General features: G+C 37.1%; 1 protein-coding gene across 12 annotated transcripts in view; it reads left to right on the top strand.

The window, feature by feature from the left end:
- LOC145255736 (extended synaptotagmin-1-like) overlaps positions 1 to 22,500 on the top strand; it is an 888,623-nt gene that overhangs the window by 807,479 nt on the left and 58,644 nt on the right. For all 12 annotated transcript variants that reach the window (XR_013863897.1, XM_080114367.1, XM_080114365.1 and 9 more), the window contains one exon: positions 12,145 to 12,256. Coding sequence is in view for 11 of the 12 variants with exons in the window: in XM_080114367.1 (XP_079970493.1) it covers positions 12,145 to 12,256 (112 nt within the window). In the remaining variant the exon portion in view is untranslated. Of the gene's footprint in view, positions 1 to 12,144; positions 12,257 to 22,500 lie in introns of those variants that run through there.

Genomic DNA, 22,500 nt, shown 5'->3' with positions numbered 1-22,500 from the left:
AAAATCCCCTATTTTAAATACACCCCTCTTTCTAAACAAACATAATATAAGACTAAAACGAAAAATCACAATACTAAAATCCAAGAATACAAAAAATAAATATCAAAATAGAATGAAAGCACCCCTACCCTTATTTCAGAAGAGCCAGTCCCCCCCTCCCCACACATACACATTAGTAACGACCTTGGACCACAGCCGCCTTCCTAAGGAAGCAAATAACCCCAAAATACTATAAAACGATATACACATTCCCAAACCAATAAAAGCAAACACACACACGCACACACACACACACACACATAAATACACACACACACACACACACACACACACACACACACACACACACACACCCTACCCCACCCTAAAGGAAAAGAAAAAACCATTAGCAGAAAGAGATAAGCGACTACAGGTCAACTTCAAATAAAAAGCCAAATAAAAAAGCAATAAAAATTCAGCATACCAATGGATAATAAACACTTACAAGCCTCCTGCCCCTTGGAAAAACTTCAAATTAACTAAGAAAATCGCCATTTGTACACATTTGTAAAATAATTTCTGACGAGCATCACAGACCGTCTGAAAAGCGCGTAAACGATTTCAATGACTTAAAAACATTATTACAATGATCCAAACATAATTCTCAATGAAAAACCAAGACATGGAATAATAAAATAATGTTAAAAAATACACATTGTTGGTGACTACTCCCTTATTTAAATATATATATATATATATATATATATATATATATATATATATATATATATATATATATATGCAACCGGTCTTTTAACAAAAGACTATCCAAAACCTTATATGGAGCTTTTTGTGTTCAAAAGCCAAACTTAAGCAGAATACATGTATTTGGTTCAACTTGCTTTGCATTTATAGATAAGAAAAGCAAATTAAATATCAAAACTGGTTGAGGTATATTCCTTGGGTATGACAAAGACGTCACAGCCTACTTAATATGGTTTCCAGATAAAAATAAAATAAAAAGAATCCAATGTGTAAAATTCACGAACAAGTTTAATTTCAAAGACGAAAATCCATTATATGAAAAGGACGAATTAATATTTTCTCAAATTCATAAATCAGGAAACGACAATGAAGTCAATGATGACACAGACAAAAGTATTAATAATGATCACAGCAATGATGCTGATGTTAAAGGCAAAAATACGTCAGAACATTACCCAAAAAGATGTAGAAGACCCAATTTTCATATGGTGGACAATTTGCTATTGCTATTCCATGGATAATATGCCAAAAAGCTTTAATGAAGCAATTAATTCAGAACATTGTCAGCAATGGAAAATGGCAATGAAAAATGAAAAAGACACATTAACAGAAAATAATACATATTCGGTAGTGCCTCCTCCAAAGGATAAACATGTAATTTCTTCTTGATGTGGAAAAAGACTACAGCATCAGGCAAAATTTGTTGCTAAGGGATTTTCTCAGATTTATGGTATAGAATATTTTTCAACGTTTTCACCAACTACAAACCTAACCACAATCAGAATTTTATTGCAAATCGCACCACAATATAACCTTAACATCCACCAAATGGACGTAAAGATGCTTATTTAAATGCTTTAATAGACTGTGAAATTTATATTACCCCTCCAGAGGGATTCATAAAGAAAAAGAAAAATTGTGTGTGGAGACGTAACAAATCACTGTACAATTTGAGACAGAGCAGACAAATTTGTAAGAAAGTATGTCATGATTAAACAACAATTCAAACAATGCCCAGTTTGTATATCCCAAAAACAATGACAATAAACTACTGATTTTAGTTTTATGGGTCGATGACATTTTAAGAACAGATTAAATAAAACATTAAAAACGACTGGTCTTGGCAAGATATTATGGTTTCCGGGCATACAATTTACTCATGAAAAAGGAAATTATTAAAATGAATCAATTGAGGTATATTGATAAAATCCTATTAAAGATTGAAATACAAGAATACAAGAAATGCGCTACATTGGTTGAAAATGATGTCAATAAAAATACAGTCATAGAATCTTAAATAAATGACCTAAACTATATCAGGAGATAATAGGAAGCATTATATGCTTAATGACTTCTATGAGACCCAACATTTGTTACACAGTAACAAAATTATCATAAAAATTATCAAGACCGACAATGAAGAATTTAAACAGTGCTAAACAAGTCATTCATTATCAAAAAGAAACAGCATTTAGTATTTAGGAAATCAACAAGTCCCCTAAAATTAGAGGGGTTTTCAGATTCAGATTGTGGAAACGATGAAGATTGAAAAAGTGTAACTGGATATTGTTTTAGACTATCAAAAAAATGGGCTTATTATTTTATGGAAATCTAAAAAGCAGCAGATTATATCTCTCTTTACTTGTGAGACGGAATTTTTACATTCTGCACAAAAAGCACTATATATAAAGGCCATTCTACAGTCTGTTTCAAAACCAGAATTAACTGAAGCTCCTGTAGTAATTAATTGTGATAACCAAGCCAGCATAGTATTAGCACAGAACACAGTAATTCATCAAAGATCTAATCATATAGATATTAAATATCACTTCATAAGAAATGAAGTAAAAAAGGAATCCATTATTGTAAATTAAATAGCATCAGAACAAAATATAGCTGATATATTTACAAAATAGTGACTAAATAAAATTAAAACATTTTGCTTCTAAGCTTGTCAGAATTTTTCCACAAGTCCAGATAAAAAAATTAAACTTGTTCTGAGCAAGATGGGTGAACTGAAAGACTAACCTCAGATTCTACATATATCTCAATTAACAACTTAATGGAGATGCTATCCCTCTGCATAAATTCCACACAATTCATGATGGGGGCCGATATAGGAAGAAGGCCTAGCTATGGGATCACCATTATCACCAGTGCTAGCCAACATATATATGGAGCACTTCGAGGAACTGGCAATAAGATCAGCCCCACAAAACCTAACAATGTGACTACGATATGTGGATGATACCTTCATACTCTGTCCCCACCAGAAGGACATTTAAGTACTACTGGAACATATTAACTCAATCCACTCATACATCCAGTTCACCATGGAAATTGAATATGATAACAACCTATCTTTTCTGGATGTATTGATAACCAGCACTGCTCAGAGTTTTGTCACATCTGTATACCGAAAGCCAACCTTTACAGAACAATATCTTAACTTTAACTCACACTATGTGCTGTAAAGAAAGGTATAGTCCAATGCCTAAATTTCTTGATATATAGTGTTGTAGTAGAGACCCAGAGAGTATGACATCAGCTCCAGAAAATTCAGATCAAACACTAAAGGACACCAAAAACCTACCACAGTCTGCACACCATACTCAAATGGCCTATTCAAAAAATAAAAAAAATTTACAGTCTGTATGTTACAGGGTGGGTTGGAACAACTTGCTTATTTGTGTATCAATTAAAACACAAAAAAGCAAGTTGTTGTGCCCCACCCTGTGTTAGGACAGTATTTAGGAGCAACTCAACACTCCAAAAGCACCTTATGCAGGTAAAACTCCTAACTGAAAAACTCTTGACAAAAAACTGCATTTATGAAATTTCATGTCAATGTGGAAAACTCTATAAAGATGAAACATGCCACCCTCTCAAAGTAAAATTAAAAGAACACTGAAAAGCTGTCATACACAGTGAAATCGAAAAATCAGCCCTAGCAGACATTTGTATTGAGAGAAAAAGGCACCCATTTCCCCAATGTAGGATAATGTTAAAATACTAGATATAGAAAAAAGATAGAGGATTAGGAAATTTAAGGAAGCAGCACATATGGTGGATAGCAACAATATCCTAAGCTGTCCAAGTATTGAATATAACCACATTTGGTATCCATTAATTACAAATTTATATGAGCAAAATAACAAAAAAAAAGTTCAACACAAGGGAAATAATCCTTCCAAAAATCCCTTTTTTCTTAGAGTCCCTTGTACTGTGTTTCCTAGAAAAAACGAAAACATGTCCATGGTTTCATAAAACATTTTTTTAACTAATATTTACAATTAGCATAAAGATTAAGTTAAAAATTGAATCATAAGAAAATCTTAAGGGGAGCCTTAGTGATCCCTGAGGATTGTCCTTTTTTTTTTAATTGGTGGACACATCCTCAAACCCACGGTCTGATTTCTTACAATACAGGACTAACTCCTTTTTCTTAGTTGAAAAAAAAACATGGATTATACACCTGACGAAGGTCGTAGGTTTCAACAACTGAAACGTTGTGCGAATAACACCCAAGATGAGAATAATTGCAGAACAATCAGAACAATACAATGTATCCATTTTATTTGTATTAAAACATAACATAATAAATGTGTAACAAATGTTTGTATTAACATTTAACATACTAAATGTGTAACAAATGTTTGTGTTAACATTTAACATACTAAATGTGTAACAAATGTTTGTGTTAACATTTAACATACTAAATATGTAACAAATGTTTTGTATTAATACTTAACATACTGAATGCATAACAAATGTTTAAACTTATTAAAAATACAAATTAAAAAAAAATCACCTTCTAAAAATAGTTTCTTTTCCTTTATCACAAATACTTTTTTGGCTTATTTTTTAAAGTGCTCATGAAATTAAAATTGACTTCTTTTACTTTTATTTTGTGCATAATGCTTTCTAACATTTCAGGAAAATCAAACAACTCTTTCCTATTTTCTTCTTTTATTAATTTTACTTAACAAAGATAAATATTTTTTGCAGATACATATTACACGTGTGAATTTTAGAACAAAATTGCATAATTAAAATTAAAAATGGCTTCCTTTTCACATGCTCAAATTTAAAAATCTGAATCAATAAAATTAGTTTTTATTTTTTTATGCACAGTCTTTGGTTTTTCTGTTTTTAAACATGTAAAAACATGTAAGTTGTTATATTAATTTATTTTTATTTCGGGCTATTATTCTCATCTTTATTGGTTGTTTTTCACGACGTTTCGGCCAACTATTCCTCTGGCCTTCATCAGATGGTAACCACGACGGATAGGAACTTTGAATCTCCTAACTGGATTCTTAACAATCACTGCCATCCGTAGTTGTCGTCGTCTCACCACGTTTTGGCCAAGTAAGCCTCTGGCCGGCTTTGGATAGGATTGAAACTGCTATCTTCAGACAATGTCCATCTGGAACCGTAGAGATTCAACGTCTCTATCAACTGCGCCACGGGCCCCGAAGGGTGGCCAAAGTTAGATTCTTTGATCTTATAAATCCACATTTATTATCTGATCTTCCATAGTCGGGTCTGTACCAATTGGTATATATATATTATTCTATAATTGGAATTCATTTTTGAGATGAGCATTATATATATTAATTTATTTTTATTTCGGACTATTATTCTCATCTTTATTAGTTGTTATTTTCATCTTTATTGATTGTCGTTTTTCACGACGTTCCGGCCAACTATTCCTCTGGCCTTCGTCAGGTGGTAACCGCGACAAATAGGAACTTTGAATCTCCTAACTGCATTCTCAGCAATCACTGCCATCCATAGTTGTTGTCGTCTCACCACATTTTGGCCAAGTAAACCTCTGGCATGCTTTGGATGGCAGTGATTGCTGAGAATGCAGTTAGGAGATTCGAAGTTCCTATTTGTCGCGGTTACCACCTGACAAAGGCCAGAGGAATAGTTGGGCGAAACGTTGTGAAACAACAACAACCAATAAAGATGAAAACAACTAATAAAGATGAAAACAATCAATAAAGATGAAAACAACTAATAAAGATGAAAACAACTAATAAAGATGAGAATAATAGTCTGAAATAAAAATAAATTAATATATATAATGCTCATCTCAAAAATGAATTCCAATTAAGGAATAATATATATGTAAGTTGTTATGTTACACATTTATATATTTCTTTGCTTTTAACAAAATTAAATATGAAAACTAAAAGTGGGGGGAATATTTTTGATATAATAGGGTATAATTACCTTGGAAGGTTCAACTTATAGACACTAGCAGTAGGAACTGCTCGCAATGAATCAGAAACCAGAATTGCTCCATAAAAATATTGAATCTTTTAGCATTCTCGCACATAAATTTTTTCGTGTCAACATGAGAAAGCTCTTTTGCTGCAAAATTATAAAGCCTGAAATTTATACAGAACAGCTACTAAAAACTCTTCATCTCCAGGACTTGTACAGAATAGCTACCCATCGTAAATACTTCTAAAATTAAACATAGCTTTAAATTCAAGAACTATTTTCACAATCGTTTCAGTTTGTAAACATTTATTATACATATTGAAATCAGTTGTATTTTGATGTTTGTTGCCGATTGAAACAAAAACTAATACATTACAAATTAAAAAAGTACAGCATTCTTCTTTTACAAACGGCTAAGAAAATTCACACAAATTTTTTTGAAAATGTTTGCAAGGAATGAACGCAGCCAAAAAAAAACAAATTTCCAATTTCTTCAATGTCTTTTTTTGTTATTTCACTACATATTGTGATCAAGCGCAGAGGACCACTTGAAATATCAAAAAATGAAATAATAAATACAAAAAATAAAATCGTTTTTATGCTTCATAAACCCATCATAACCTTGAAATTGAGATATATATATACTTCAGAATAAAATTATCCAACAATCAGCTGGTATGGAAACCTGTGATTATAAGATTTACAAGATATTACTGGCAGTAATATTCTATAAGTATTATCCCAACTAAATATGAATTGCTCGATATACAAGATAGAGCAAATAAATCAAATTTTAGTCATTCAATGAATTTAAAAATTTATGATGTGAAATGTTTGAGTTTCAGATCAAAAGATTTTTATTATTCTATGTAAGACAAAGAATACATTAGAAATATTTTAACTCCTAGGATTAACTAGGATACTATAGGATTTCGATGTCTACCATCTCTTCAGAGAAGAAAATATTGGCAAATAGTTATAATGGTTTACGCCTTATTTGCTAAAGTCAGTGAGACATGGAAAATCGTTGAAACTCCAACATTTCACATCATAAATTTTTAAATTCATTGAATGACTAAAATTTAATATATATATTAATTTCAAGGTTATGAGGAGTTTATGAAGCATAAAAACGATGTTATTTTTTTGTATTGGTTAAAGGGAAAATTATTCCCAACTCGCGTTTAGGTAAAAATCACTTTTGTAAATAATTGAATCCATTCAAAACATATCACTTTAGGGTTTTAATGCTTTTAGGGCACAACCTAATAAAATAAATAATTCAATACAAGCTTCTGAAATGACGAACGCAACAACTTCATAAAATGTAACACAGAAAAGGTTTATTAAGGAGAATGAGATATGTTCTTGGTCAAAAGCTGGACTCTGGCTACCTAGTGCTATCGCGGTAGTTATTCCCAGTGGAATCGTAGATACCAATAGAAATAACACCGAGGTGGAGAGAGCGAAGAAAAGAGGGTCCATTCCGTTTGGTGTCTCTTTCAGTAAGGACGAGTTCTTATTCCTCAAACCAGATGCTGGCCGAATTCCTTAGGGGATAGGAAGGATCAATGCGCCGTACCCCTGATTGGTCAGTATGTGGCCAAATAGCAGAGGGGAGAGGCATTGATTCGTTAAAAGAAAAAAGTTCCATTCGTTTCTGCTTAGGCAAAAAGCCGACAGAGAAAAAGGTAGCAAAAAATGGTGAAAAATAAAAATTTCATTTTATTGTATTTATTTTTACGAGAAAGAAAAAAATGTTCTTATTTTGTGTGAAAAGTTGGCAAATATTTGCAACTTTTTTTTGTAATAGCATATTTTTTTTTTTTTTTTTGAAAGGAGGGAAAACAAGGAAAGAATATTTTCTTAACAGAAATACAAAGTTTTTTTACACAGTCTCTTTGGCCAATGTACCCATCGACCACTACATGAAGTAGTGATATGATCGTCTTCATTTGGAGCATTTACTTCAGGTTTATGCATGTTTTGATGCTGTGTGAAAGTAGGGGGAATGTGTGGCTCGTGTGTTTTTGTGTCAAGAAAGGCTTTGTTTTACCAATCAATATCAATAAGAAACAGTTTCTCTTCTACCACTGATATCTAAAGTAAAAAGTTTATCAGTACATGAAAGCATGCGATAGGAGCCAGTATAAGGTGAAGTTAGGGGGGCTTTCACGGCGTCCTTTCTAAGAAAAACATGAGTCCAAGACAAAATATCCTTTGGGACTGAAGATCTAATGGTCTGTTCCCTAGTGTGCATTGGTGGGAGCTTACTAAAATAAGTTCGCAGTCTGTTGACATACAGAGCTGAATCGTTTGTTGTTAACTCTATCGGGCTCAACATTTGGCCTGGCAACGATAAAGATACTCCATATACAAGTTCGGCTGAAGAGTATCCCAGGTCCTCTTTGATAGCAGCACGACAGCCAAGAAGGACAACTGGTACATATTCGCTCTATCGCTGTTGGTCAGGGTAAGCACGTAATGCTGCTTTCAATTGGCGATGAAAGCGTTCAATCATCTCGTTAGAAGCAGGGTGATAGCTTGTAGTGCGAATACATTGGATCCCTAGAATCTTAGAGAGTTCCTGGAAGAGGTGGGATTCAAACTGTATGCCACGATCAGTGGTGATGGTGGTGGGAAAATCTGTAACACGATATCCAGCCTCATATAAGGGCTCGCGCTACAGACTCAGCCGAAATGTCTGTGAGGGGAATGGCTTCAGGCCACCTTGTGAAATGGTCTATAGAGGTCAGGAGATAAGTAAATCCCTGACTGACCAGCTTAGGTCCAACCAGGTCGATGTGCACATGGCTAAACATAGCGTCTGGGGTGGTGAATGTTCCAAGGGGTGCACGTATATGCTTGTGCACCTTTGACTTTTGGCAGGATACACAGGAATGTGTCCAGGCAGTGATATCACACCTCATATTTGGCCAGAAAAATCTAGCTGTATCCGGGGTGTGCCAAATTGTGTAGGGTGTCAAAAACACCTCTACGATGAGTCATTGGAATGAATGGTCGAGATGAATCCATTGAAGTGTCACAAATGATCTGCGTGTCCGAGGTAGGCATGGGCAGGTATGCGAATTTGCAAGTTGCAAATTCAGGTGACAACGGATCCAACGTGTCCAGACTTGGCTGGTCTAAGGACATGTGCTGCAAGTTGATATCCGAAGGTGAGTACAGAGAATTAATGGGAAGGCGGGACAAAGCGTCTGCCGCAGCATTCTGCTCACCTGAGATATGTCGCATATTGCTGGTGAATTGCAAAACAAAATCCAAGTGGTGCAATTTGTGGGGAGAATATTTGTCTGGCTTAGAACACAGTGCATATGTCAGCGGATGGTGTAGATCACAAATCGACGGCCCTCAAGTGAATGTTGGAAATGTTTCACTGCGAGGTACATTACCAGGAGTTCACGGCCAAACGTGCTGTAATGTTGTTCCGCCGGTTTCAGTTGTCTTGAAAAGTATGCGAGAGGTTGTAACTGTTGTTGGTGCTGCTGTTGCAACACTGCACCTACAGCTGTGCCTGATGCATCAACGACCAGAGAAAACTGGGCATCGGGTACAGGATGTGCAAGTAGAGATGTTGTCGCCAGTTTTGTTCTCACTTCATTAAAAGCCTTAAGCTGGATCTCATTAAGTGAGATTTGCTCATTTTTCTTTTTCCTGTTATGTAACAGGTCGGAAAGAGGAACTAGGAGATCCACGCAGTGTGGGATAAAGCGTCCGTAATAGTTTAACAGACCGAGGAAGTGCCTTAGTTGGCGAAGTGAAGTGGGTGGTTGAAGCTCTTGTAGAGCCTTCACCTTTCCCGGTAACGGAGATATACCGTCTGGGCTGATAATGTGGCCCAGGAAAACTAGTGACGACGCACCGAAAACACATTTACCAGGGTTAATCCTTACCTGGTATCGCTGAAACCGTTCGAATAGTAAGCGGAGGTGAGTGACATGTTCCTCAGGTGTGGCACTTGCCACGAGAATGTCGTCTATAGTTATAGACAAAGTCCAAGTCACGCACTACTTCATCCATGAAGCGCTGAAATGTGCTAGCTGTGTTTCGTAAACTAAAGGGCATAGTTAAGAATTCAAACACTCTGAATGGAGTCGTTACCGCAGTCTTGGGTATGTCGGCCGGATTCACTGGAATCTGATGGTAAGCCTTAACTAGGTCCAGTTTGGAGAAGGTCTTACAACCATGCAGGGAGGAAGCAAAGTCTTGTATATATGGGATTAGGTAACGATCAGGTACCGACATGGCATTGAGTCGTCAGTAGTCCCCAGTTGGACGCCAATCTCCGTCTCATTTTGGGACCATATGCAAAGGGAAAGTCCATGGACTGGATGAGGGGCGTATTATTTCTAGCTGCAGCATATGGTTAAATTCTGCCTTCGCTGCCTGAAGTTTATCAGCAGGGAGGCGGCAAGGGCATGAGAAAACAGGAGCACCTGTGGTTTTAATGGTGTGTGTGGGTTCGCTTACCACAAAATTTAAATTTATTAACTTTGGGTAGGAGTGTAAGGTGTTCTGATACGGGTTATCTGAAGCGGCAATGAAGAATACTGGGCTGATAGGGGGTGTTTGTTTTTAGACCCGAGACAGAAAGTTCTATATTTGTGTCTATCAGCCGGCGTCTGCGAATATCCACTATCAGGTTGAAGTGGTGCAGGAAGTTTGTGCCTAGTATGGGTAGGGTAAATCTGCTATAGTGAAGACCAACGTAAAGTCTCTCCATAATTCCAAGTCCAGAGAACGAGAAATTTGACCGTACGTGGGGATGGGGGAATGATTTACCGCCTGCAGTTTGATGGACGACACTGGAGGCTTCTCTGAGAAGTTTCAGTGGCCAGATACTGCAGGCCGCTTCGATATCAACCAAGCAACGTGCTTGGGATAGGGTGTCTGTGATGAAATAGGCACGGTTGTTGAAAATATCCCGTGGAGAGCCTGCCGTGCTCAGCTCCCCAGACCTTAGTTTCCCTGGTTCATGTACGAACAGGGGTTTTTGCATTTCCGTGCCTCCATACCAAAACAACTGTGATAAAAGCACAGTTTCGGATTGTTTGAGTGGCGGTGATGGCGACGGTAGTGGCCTGTATGTAAGGAGTTAGTCTGGAGTCAGTGCATGCACGACTGCGGCTCCAGCTTGCCAAGTTTTTTTTACCTCATGAGTGAGTCTCTCAGTGGCTTTTAAAATAGCCATATCCATGATGTCGTTAGGTTGTGACATCATTGCGAAGGCTTGCGGCAACTATTTTATATATATATATAAAGAAAGCAACAGACCCCCAAAAAATTTTTAACTATCCGAAATATAGATAGGACATTGTTGAAGGATCACGTGAGGAAAAAAGGGGAAATATTTAATACAAGACAAAAAATATGAGAGAAAATACTTATAAGACAAAAAAAAAAGATTCCACAAAAAAAAAAAATAGAAAAATATACTCTTGAAAGGAAAAGGCAGTGGTAAAAGAGTTAATATATGCGTGTGTGTTTTTCTTTTCTTTTTTTTTTTTTTTTTGTAAGTGGGTGTGTGTATATATATATATATAGAGAGAGATTTTTTTTCAAATGTGTATATACGTAAAGCCTGAAGTTAAATCTTTTTAAAAGGGTACTTACGAAGAGAAATATTATATATATATATTTAGAAAAGTTCTCTTTTCTGTATCAGTTGTCTCTTGCTTGAGTGTGTGTGTGTGTGTGCATGCTTGCGTCCTTCTTAGCCAAAACAAAAAAAAATGTTTAGTCACTTTCTTTTTTTTTTTTTTTTTTTTTAGAAAATGTTTTGGGCAATTGACTTTTCGTCCTGTTTTTGTTGTTCGTGTGGTTGTTCCAAAAACGGAGTGTGTTCATAAAAAAAGGTATTTACTTAGGCTCATTACCGTGGGGTCCCGATTTTGAATCTCGCTAGATTCAGCCACTCTGATGTGTCGTAGACGACGAAACACGTGTCAGTGGATAATTATATTTTAAAAATAATAATAATAATATATAATTTTAATTCATCCAAACATTTACAAAAGCGATATGACAATGTTTGGATCTGTAGTCATTAACATTACAATCTCCTCAAGCAAAGAAAATAAGTGTTTTCTTTGATCTTATTGAAAAAATACTTGAATTTTATGTATGTTTCTTTTCTGCTCCTAGGTTGATCGTGGAACTGGAGTGTCTGCTGAAACACAACTTATTTTTGACATCAAAAAAGGAACCAAAGAACATCTGGCCACAAAAAGTTTTACTCTCAGAGAATTAATTGGAGGTAAGTCAAGAGTTTTTTGGGGGTTTTTTTTTTCAAATTTATTTGCATTTTAAGAAATCCTGAAAACTTGTGATTAAAAGAAGAAAAAAATTCCAAAGCCTCAAAATAATCTAAAGAGGAAAGTTTTGTCTAAAGTCTGTTTGTCTATCAATATTATGTGATTGTTCTTCCCCTCTTGATTATTGTCATGGAACAAATGAATAAGTGTTGGTTGATATTTTACAATAAATTCTACCTTTTTCCTTTAAATAATAATTAGCTGATTTTGTTCTTTTTTTTCATGGACAAGTGAATTGACAAATTTATTTTCAAGTTTTTTTTTTGTTGTTGTTTTTTTACATAGGAGTCACCACTTATCAAAGCCCAGGGGTCACTCGAGGATAAGTGTTAATGAGTGTACAATGGGATAATATTGTAGTAATCATTAGTTGTGAAAATTTGATAAATTGGATTACTTAAAAGGGACGGTTCATCAAGAATTTGTTTATGTTGGACTTGAAGACTACTAAATTGTAGTCAGCTGGAAAGCAGGCAAATGGAAGAGTTCCACAGGCATGCAGTTCTAAGAAGTTTTGTTCGTGGAATCTACGTTTAGGTTTAGGCATAGATAAAGAGTGGGGGAAATTATTGATAGTGGTTTGAGCTAGACAAGTGTTTTTGTGAAAGTTTGGTGAGTGGGGGACTATAGATTGGAGCTCAGACGAGTACTTGCCATGAAAATAACAATAAAGCAGAGACAGGCTCGCAACGTCTTTTCTGTGGGAAAGAGGGAAGAGGAAAGGGCATTCCCCACTAGGCTACGAAGTCTATTTTGAACTCTGTCAAGGCAGAATAAGGTCTATTTTACCAAATGAAAAACAGCAACCTCACATTTAGTAAAGTTATACAATTATTAACTAAATTTCTCAGCCCCAAAACATTTCTTATTCACTAAAGTTGAAAATATGTGAACCTCACAAGGAAAAAATGATTAACTTTCACTAGTTTACAAACACTGCAATAACTTCAAATGCTTAATCTTATCAAAAGCTTAATCTTATCAAATGTTTAGTATCAAATATGAATTAAAAAATCAGATAGTTTTAGCTTACTTTAATACTTACATATATGCAAAAACTACCAATATTTTGGTAGTGTTTGCCAAGATTCGTGAGATATGGAACAAATTTGTGTATCACATATAAGAAAAGTATACCAGAAAAAGAAAAATAATTTATCAAAGAAAAATGTATTGCCATCTAGACCATCTTTTTGTTTCAAAGATTGTCCATATAAGAATAAAAAGTGTTTAAATTGTAAATTCATGTGACACAGAAGTACATAGTGTAGAATGCCTACTGGAAAGAACTTGAATGCCTATTAGACATGATCCTTGAGTATTTAACATCTTTCTGTACATGAATTATATGACGATATATTAACTAATGAATATATATTAACATTCACAACCCAAATAAGATCTCCTCCGGCGAAATCACACTGGCTTTTATAAGGAACTAGCAGGGCTACCTGGCGTTGCTCGGGACCGTATAAACAATGAGAAAATTGAATTTGATTTTGAATATATTTGTTATTCTTAGGCGATAGGAATTTTTAATGTCTATGTATCATTTGCTATTTCGAGGAAAAGAATATTTTACCTTGCTAGTGTAACGATGTTATCGTTTCGTTTCGTTACAATCCTAGTTTTGTAACAACGTTATCATTTCGCTTCACGACAATCCTTGTTTTGTAACAACCACGCATGCGCACTGGAAATAAAGGCCTCCATGTTTTATATTTAAAACTAACAACACGCGTCTTTTCGTTTCTCTCTATTAACCAACCACACAACACGAGCTAACACAGCGTGACATGGTGACAGCGGCGAGATAAAGGGAAAAATAAAATAAAACAACGATAAAAGTAAGACATTATATATTTTTTTTTCTCTCTTTTCTTTTCGAACCAAAAGTTCGTAAAACACACACACACACGCTCGTTGAAGCTCGCAATGGCTAATATATCGATACCAATTCCCATTCTCGACTGGGACTCGCCTAACACTGCAGAGTCATTCAAGATATTCCAACAACGTTTGGAACTTTATTTCACAGCGAAGGGAACTAAAGAAGAAGAGAAAGTGCCTATCATTCTACTCGCAACTGGCAAGGAAGGAATTCGTAGATACAACAGTTGGTCTATGTCAAACGAAGACCGGAGAGACGCCAACAAAATTTTCAACGCATTTCTGGAGCAGCTGGAACCGGCAACCAACCACCGTATATGTAGGCTCGAACTCAGTAGATACCAACAAAAACCTACCGAGACGACAGACATATTTCTAAACAGGTGTCGCTTACAGGCGAAGAAATGCGATTTCACAGTCCATGAAATGAACGAACGTTTAGTAGAAATACTAATAGCCAACACGCCCATACCGGACTTACAAAAAGAACTGTTGAACAAGCTGAAGGGCTACACAATAGAAGAGGCTGTGAAATTAGCATGCACATATGAGGCTTCAGCTGTGTATATAAACAAAATACACCAACTACATGGCCTGTCACAGATAGACACCATAAATCGCGGTGGTCGCGAACGCCAGCAAGGCAACAGAAATACCAGCAACTTGTGTAAAAATTGCGGACGGGACCACCGTTTTGGCAAGGAGCATTGCCCTGCCAAGAACGACATATGCAGCTCCTGCGAGAAAATGGGCCATTGGGCCAAATTGTGCTTCTCAGCGAGACTCAGACCCAGGAAACAAGAAAAACCCTGGCACAAAAGCCGCAGCCAGCCAAGGCACAGACAACATGGAACAGGCCGAAAAGTCGACAGCGTTGCTGAACATGACGACCGAGCCACAACAAAACTACATGTGGCGATGGAGCACCTCACATTCAGCACTATTAACAGTGAACATCCACTGCACAAACAAAAAACAACACAAAATGAAGCGTTTGTCAATATCAACGTTATATTGACAGACCACCCAGGTACGCACCACCTCAAACTGAAGGTAGACACGGGTGCACAGGCAAACACACTACCTTTACGCATATTCCGCAGTATGTGCCCCTCCGCCATAAACGAAGACGGAAACCCAATACCTGGATCACTAAACCCAATGAAATGCGTACTGACAGCATACAACAACACTGAAATAAAATGCCATGGCACCACAAACATCAGGTGCAAATACAAGGACTCTTCATGGCTCAACACTCAATTTTATGTGGTCAACACTCCAGGACCAGCTATACTGGGCCTGCCAACATCTGTAGCCCTCAACGTTGTGACAATGAACTGTGCCATATCCGTTCAGCAACAACCTATCAACAGCATAGATGATCTGATGCGTTTATACCCCGACAGATTCGACCGCATTGGTGAGTTCAAGAAAACGCAACCACCACATGAAGAGAAACTTGAAGTGCGGAAACAAGAAGAACGACAACGGCTTGAAGAAGAACGGATCCGGGCTGAAGAAATTCAGACACAAGAAGAATTACAGCGGCAGGAAGAGTTAAGGCGTCAAGAAGAATTATGCCGCCAGGAAGAATTACGACAACAGGAAGAGTTATGAAGACAAGAAGAATTACGGAGGCAAGAACAGCAGCGGAAACAGCAGCAGCAGCAAGAAGCCCGTCAGCAGCAGCAACAACAACTTCTTTTGCAACAGCAACAACAACAGCAACAGCAACAACAACAAGCAACCAATTCATCTGCACAGCAGGCGAAGATATGGGCCAACAATAAAGTAACTGTGTCGAAATCAGCTGCAAAATCGTTGCTTGAAATCCAACAGGAACAGGCAAAACAATTGGAAGAGGAGAAGAAAAAGAAAAAAAATAACAACGCCCAACCTCAACAACCAGCACCAAAAGTCTCTATGCCATTGTTGGCTGCCGCATGGGGTCGTACTTCTCCTGTGTTATCAACCTCTCCTACCTCCGGCTGGAGCTGTAAGTCATCTCCCTGGCAAGTGCAGGCAAGCAGCAAATCAAATGCCAGTTCAACATGGGAAGTTCAAAAGAATAATAAAAAGCAGTCAGTCTCATCTCCTACCAAAAATAGCAACGCAACGATTGATACAAACAGTTTTCCCAGTCTGACTGCAACAACGTCTCAAAACACAAAAACAAAATCATCCAAAAACAAATATAATACGGATGGTGTGCTAAAATTGTTTCAATCATCCAATTCAAATGATGATTTTATCCATTGGTCCGAATCTCTGCTTAAGAACCTCAAAGTTAACCTTGATGTTCCAACCTTTGTGGCCTTTCTTCAAGAAGTCGATTCCCAGAAAGAGGTTATTGACTACATACATTCTTACCTCGGAGAGAGCAAAGTTGTTGCTGAATTCACCCGCCAATTTTTAGAAAAACGAACTACACTAAAGAAAAGTGGTCAACAAACGAAACCAACCAGCAACAAGAAAACAACCACCAAGATCAGGATCAAATATATGATGCTTTTAAACAAAGGCAACACAAGCAAAAGAAATATTTTGACCAGCATGCGCCAGAGGGTAAGAGCACAAAACCCTACACACCTGGCCAGAGGGTAAGAGCACAAAACCCTACACACGGAAACTTGGACTTAGCAACCGTAGCTTCTCAAGCAGATGGTCCCCGATCATATCTCCTACAAACTGCAAACGGATATATGATACGGAGAAACCGGCAGCATATTAGGAGTGCTCCAATAAGGCCAACACCACCACAAACGCCAAAGCATGTAACATTTGCAGAACCACCTGCATGTACAACTCAGTCTCCACAAAGAGACTCCCAACAATACACTCGCAGTGGCAGGATGGTACGACCACCATCAAAAATGAACTTGTGAACATTTTCTAGAAGTATAGCAAGCAGTTCATGGCGCAGAATAATCCCCTGCTTCGCTGTAGCTATTCAGGCAGTCTACCCTGAATTAGCCCTTACCTTTTATCATATATTGAATATGCTCAATATCATAATCTTCATATTGGTAAAGGGGGGATGTAACGATGTTATCGTTTCGTTTTGTTACAATCCTAGTTTTGTAACAACGTTATCATTTCGTTTCACGACAATCCTTGTTTTGTAACAACCACGCATGCGCACTGGAAATAAAGGCCTCCATGTTTTATATTTAAAACTAACAACACACGTCTTTTCGTTTCTCTCTATTAACCAACCACACAACACGAGCTAACACAGCGTGACAGCTAGGTAGACATATGAAATAATTGTATCTTAGCTAGGATAGGTAATTTATGAAATAATGTTACCTTTGCAAGGACGGTGAATTTATGAAATAATGTTACCTTTGCAAGGACGGTGAATATACAACACATATTTAAAATAATTTTACCTTTGCAAGGACGGTGAATATGCAACACACATTTAAAATAATTTTACCTACACTAAGACGAGTAATTTAAATACATATATGAAACAATTTTACATACTTTTTGACCCCAAAACGGACATTACTCTCTCCAATCCAACTCCCAAAAGAGAACTTAAAATTAACCCAACCCTCAAAGGAGAACTTAAAATTAACATAATCATGCTTCTTTCTACCCACCTCTCCAACCATCACATCATGGCCGGATGATAACATAAAAAAAGTTTTAAAAAAATATAGATCACCCCTTAAGAAACTGGCCTAGTAAACTTTCTATGTAAACCAACAATATATATGTATTAATCTGATTTTGAGATCGTAAACTGTTTAAGCCATATCCAGAATCGACTTCACAAATAAAGTAATTTTGAGACAGAAAATTGTTTAAGCCATTTCTGTTACAAACTTTATATTCTACCACCCTCATTTAATCCAGAGTGACTCTCGTTATTCTGCTAGTATAAATTTGCCTCTATCTCATTCAATCCGGGGCAACGCCAGGAATTCTGCTAATAGATATTTCCATCAATATCCTTCAATCCCAAGCGATGCTGTATAGTTTCTCCCCTATCTCATTCAATCTTGAGTAATGTCGGGTATTCTGCTAGTGTATATGTGCAGCTATCTTATACAATCCCAAGCGAGGCCAAGTATTGGTCTATTCTGTATTTGTACCTATTTTATTCAATCCCAGGCGATGCCAGGTATTCTGTTAGTATTTATTTGCACCTGTTTTATAAAATCTCGGGCGATGCCTGGTATTCTGCTTCTATATATTTCCACGTATCTCATTCAATCCCAGACAACGCCAGGTATTCTGCTAGTATATATTTGCATCTATCTCATTCAATCCCAGGCGCCCGTGTATTCTGCTAGCATACATTTGCATGTATCTCATTCAATTCTGGGTGACTCCAGGTAATCTGCTAGTATATATTTGGGCCTATCTCGTTGAATCCTATAATTCTTAGATACGTTAATAATTTCGACAATCATTTTTCATTATTTAACCTACATTATCATCCCACTCTTACTAAAATAAAAACTTTCATACATTATCTGGGTTGTTTCTTTCATTACAAACACACCAATTATTTCATAATTTTTCATAATTCTTGAATATTTTACTAATTTTGACAATTATTTTTCATGATTAAAACCGCATTATCGCCCCTCCCCTCTTACTAAAATAACTTTGACACATTGTTTAGGCTGTTTATTTCATTACAAACACACCAATCAATAATGATGTTTACTCGTAAACGGTTTCTGCCGTTTCTGGACTATCTTCATATCCCTCACCCCACTGTTAAAAATATACATGAAATATTCCCAAGTAATTACCCATCAGATAATGACCAAGTTCATTTGGTGATCTTCATAAAGCATTTTGTATTCCCAAGTAGTCACCCATCTGGTAATGACCAAGCTCATTGTTGCTTAACTTTGGTGATCTACATAAATCCCTAGGTGCAAGAAAGCCTTTTACTCCAATAGTTTCTTCCCCAGAACTGCGGGTCTTTGGAACTCCCTTCCGGGATTCTGCTTTCCCAACTGCAATGATATGCAGAAGTTCAAGTGTAATGTTAACAAACATCTTTCTACTCATCTCCCTTCATAATGACCCCGCTAATTAAGTCCCTGATAGTAGCCCCCTGCTTCAAAGTGGCACTGTGCCTTGTTTGGGGTGAAAATTGAATAAAAAAAAAATAAATAAAAAAAAAAATCATTTGGTATTCCCAAGTAGTCACTCATCTGATAATGACCAAACAATGTTGCTTAACGTTGGTGATCCACATAAAGCATTCTGTATTTTCAAGTAGTCACCAATCTAACAATGACCAATATTAAATAAAATCATAGTTTTAATTTTGTAAACTGTCGACAAGACAACGTATATTTGAAAGCACACTCATTGCTGTGAATGTCTTGTTAAAGTAGCCTGCTCTCACCTCTCGTGTAAGCGGGCGAGTCTACTTCTATGGAGGTGTGATGCCAAGACCACTCCGGTCTTGTAACTGGGTGTCTTGGGTTCGATTCCACCTCTATACACCCTCCCCCTTCCGGGGCCACAAGATATTTGCATTGTGGTCTAATGTTTTGAGGCTCTGGAGTAGACATACGACATGCCCAATGTCTGTGGGAATAGGTTCCTGGGTGGTCACTTTACCCTTCCGCTATGACAAACCGGTTGGTCTTCCTTCCATCATCCCAGGGGATGCTGTGTCACCCACCTCCATCTGTTCTGGCAGAGTGTCGGATGTTTTGGGCTGGTGTTGATCCATATCTGTGGTGGACCATTCTCTCTGTATTTCCGGCCCTGTTAGGTTGTCTATGCTATCCAACATTCCTGGGGGCTCCTCAGGTATCGAGTGACAAGGGGTATCTACCACTGGGTGTCTTGGGTTCGATTCCACCTCTATACACCCTCCCCCTTCCAGGGCCACAAGATACTCGCACTGTGGTCCAATGTTTTGAGGTTCTGGAGTAGTCGTGCGACGTGCCCCATATCTGTGGAGATAGGTTCCTGGGTGGTCGCATCACCCATCTGCTACAACGCACCAGTTGGTCTTCCTCAACCTCCATCAACCCAGGGGATGCTGTGTCATCCACCTTTATCTGTTCTGGCAGAGTGTCGAATGTTTCGGATTGGTGTTGATCTGTTGGGGGGGGGCATTGTCCCAATATTTCTGGCCCTGTTAGGTTGTCTATGGTATCCAACATTCCTGGTGACTCCTCAGGTATCGAGTGACAAGGGGTATCTACCACGGTGTTTATTCTTCAGAGGAATCTGTGATTGCAACGGGTTACCCAGTTACTCCCATCAATGTGTACATTATACTGCCAGTTACCCAGTGTTTCCACCACCCTTCCCGTCTTTGCCCATCAGTACGGGTGTGGACCAACTTGGTTTTGGACCTGCACTGTTTCCCCTATCACGTGACAGAGTATATAAAAGGTGAAATCTGAAACCATTAATCCTCTTTCAACCTGACCCTGCCTGGGAGCAGACTTCACCTGGGGCTTTGGTCCCCGTCCCCGGCAGAACATGAGTACAACAAGCTAGCTATGGCTCTCTTCAAACTCATATTTATATTTTGATGACCCCGACGTGATATGAACACGTAACCATTTTGTTGTCTCTCATTTCTATATTTGGTGACCCTGGAATACATAATCTTCAACGACGGCCTTATTTGGTTATGTTCCTTATGCTTAAAAACAACAAACTCTCCGTTTTGTTACATTTCACATTGTCAATGAATTTTTTTATTTCTTAAAAAAAAAACTCTGTTTGCTCGCATACTTGCCACAAACAAAACAAAGAAGCATCAAAAAAAAAAAGTATGCACGTTTTACAGAAAAGCAAAAACAATTTTAAAATGTCACTTACTCATCACTTGAGAATTCTCTAGAACACTGTTCTAACACCAGACATTTGTTTCACCAAAAAGAAAAACAAAGCATCATCACTGGACAATTAAAACAAAAAAAGCTGAAACATGTTCAAAGACACGTGTCACATATACAAAGCTGAAAACATTTTAGTGGAAATACATTTCACTAGAAATAATTCCAACATTTTCACAAAAGAAGAAAATAAAATGTTTCAACCGGATACGTTTCTTCGAAATGAACAGAACAAAGAAAAAACACATTTTCTTTCACAACGGCTACATATAAAAAACACCAGCCTACAAAAAGAGTTAACACTTTCTTAGTGTATGAAAAATTCTAATATCTGGCCTGGACTTTCTCTGTTTTGCATGATACCTTTTTCTATTACTAACTCCTTGCCTTATACATGCACCATGCATATTACAACAACAAAAAAACATGGATCAACCCGACTCCATTTACATACATGGCACAAATATTCACTTCTACAAGAAACATTCCCCCTCATCAAATTATCTTACAAAAAAATTCTTTCACAGAAAAGCAAAATTTTTTTCTTCAACAGAAAAAATAAGTCCAACTAAAAAACATTACTGGCGACCAGCCATCCAAAACACTCTTCACAGAAAAACACACTTGAAACATTTATTTTTTCACAACCTCCACCGAAGTAAACTAGTCAACAAATCAATACGTCACCAACGTTTAGCAACGAGCAACTTAACGACTTCAAATTCCACTAAAATAGTTCACGACTTCAAATTCCACTAAAATAGTATAAATTTATTGAATTCTACGAAACAAATTTGAACACAGTCACAAGCATCAAGCCTCATGTTGACACAAAAAAATGGATTTTACAAGCAACTGTCACAGACGGACATATTACAAAATCCTCACTACTTCGAATTTTCTAAATTACAACTGACACACATAAAAGAACTTTTCATTAATTTCGATAAACATTTTTTGGTTTTCTTCTGAAAACCAATCCAACAAGGAGGTATCTGTAACAGCCAACACTTGCTACATCACAGGCAGGAACTACTTCTCACAACTTCAAGATTTGAAATCCATTTCTTCCTGACTTGTCCAATCACAAGCCAGCTCTCTATCACGTGACAGAGTATATAAAAGGCAAAATCTGAAACTCTCAACCCTTTTTCAACCTGACCCTGCCTGGGAGCAGACTTCGCTTGGGGCTTTGGCCCCCCAGGCAGAACATGAAACAACAAGCTAGCTATGGCTCTCTTCAAACTCACATTTTCACGTGCAGTACCCTAACAAACATTCTATATCATGCTAAAGAACATACACCAACACACACACCTACTCTTTCTTACCATGAGACACTAACCCTTTGCCCTGTCTTTAGTATCAAATGCTCCTACATACATAAACACACTTAAGTCTTTGCCCTTTCTTTCTCCTTTAACCGGCTTCCTTCATACCAACATCTAATAGCT

This window comes from Euprymna scolopes, chromosome 31 (assembly GCF_053919585.1).
Source record: "Euprymna scolopes isolate OS-2025 chromosome 31, ASM5391958v1, whole genome shotgun sequence".
Taxonomy (NCBI): domain Eukaryota; kingdom Metazoa; phylum Mollusca; class Cephalopoda; order Sepiida; family Sepiolidae; genus Euprymna; species Euprymna scolopes.
This window is presented reverse-complemented; position numbering and strand designations above follow the sequence as displayed.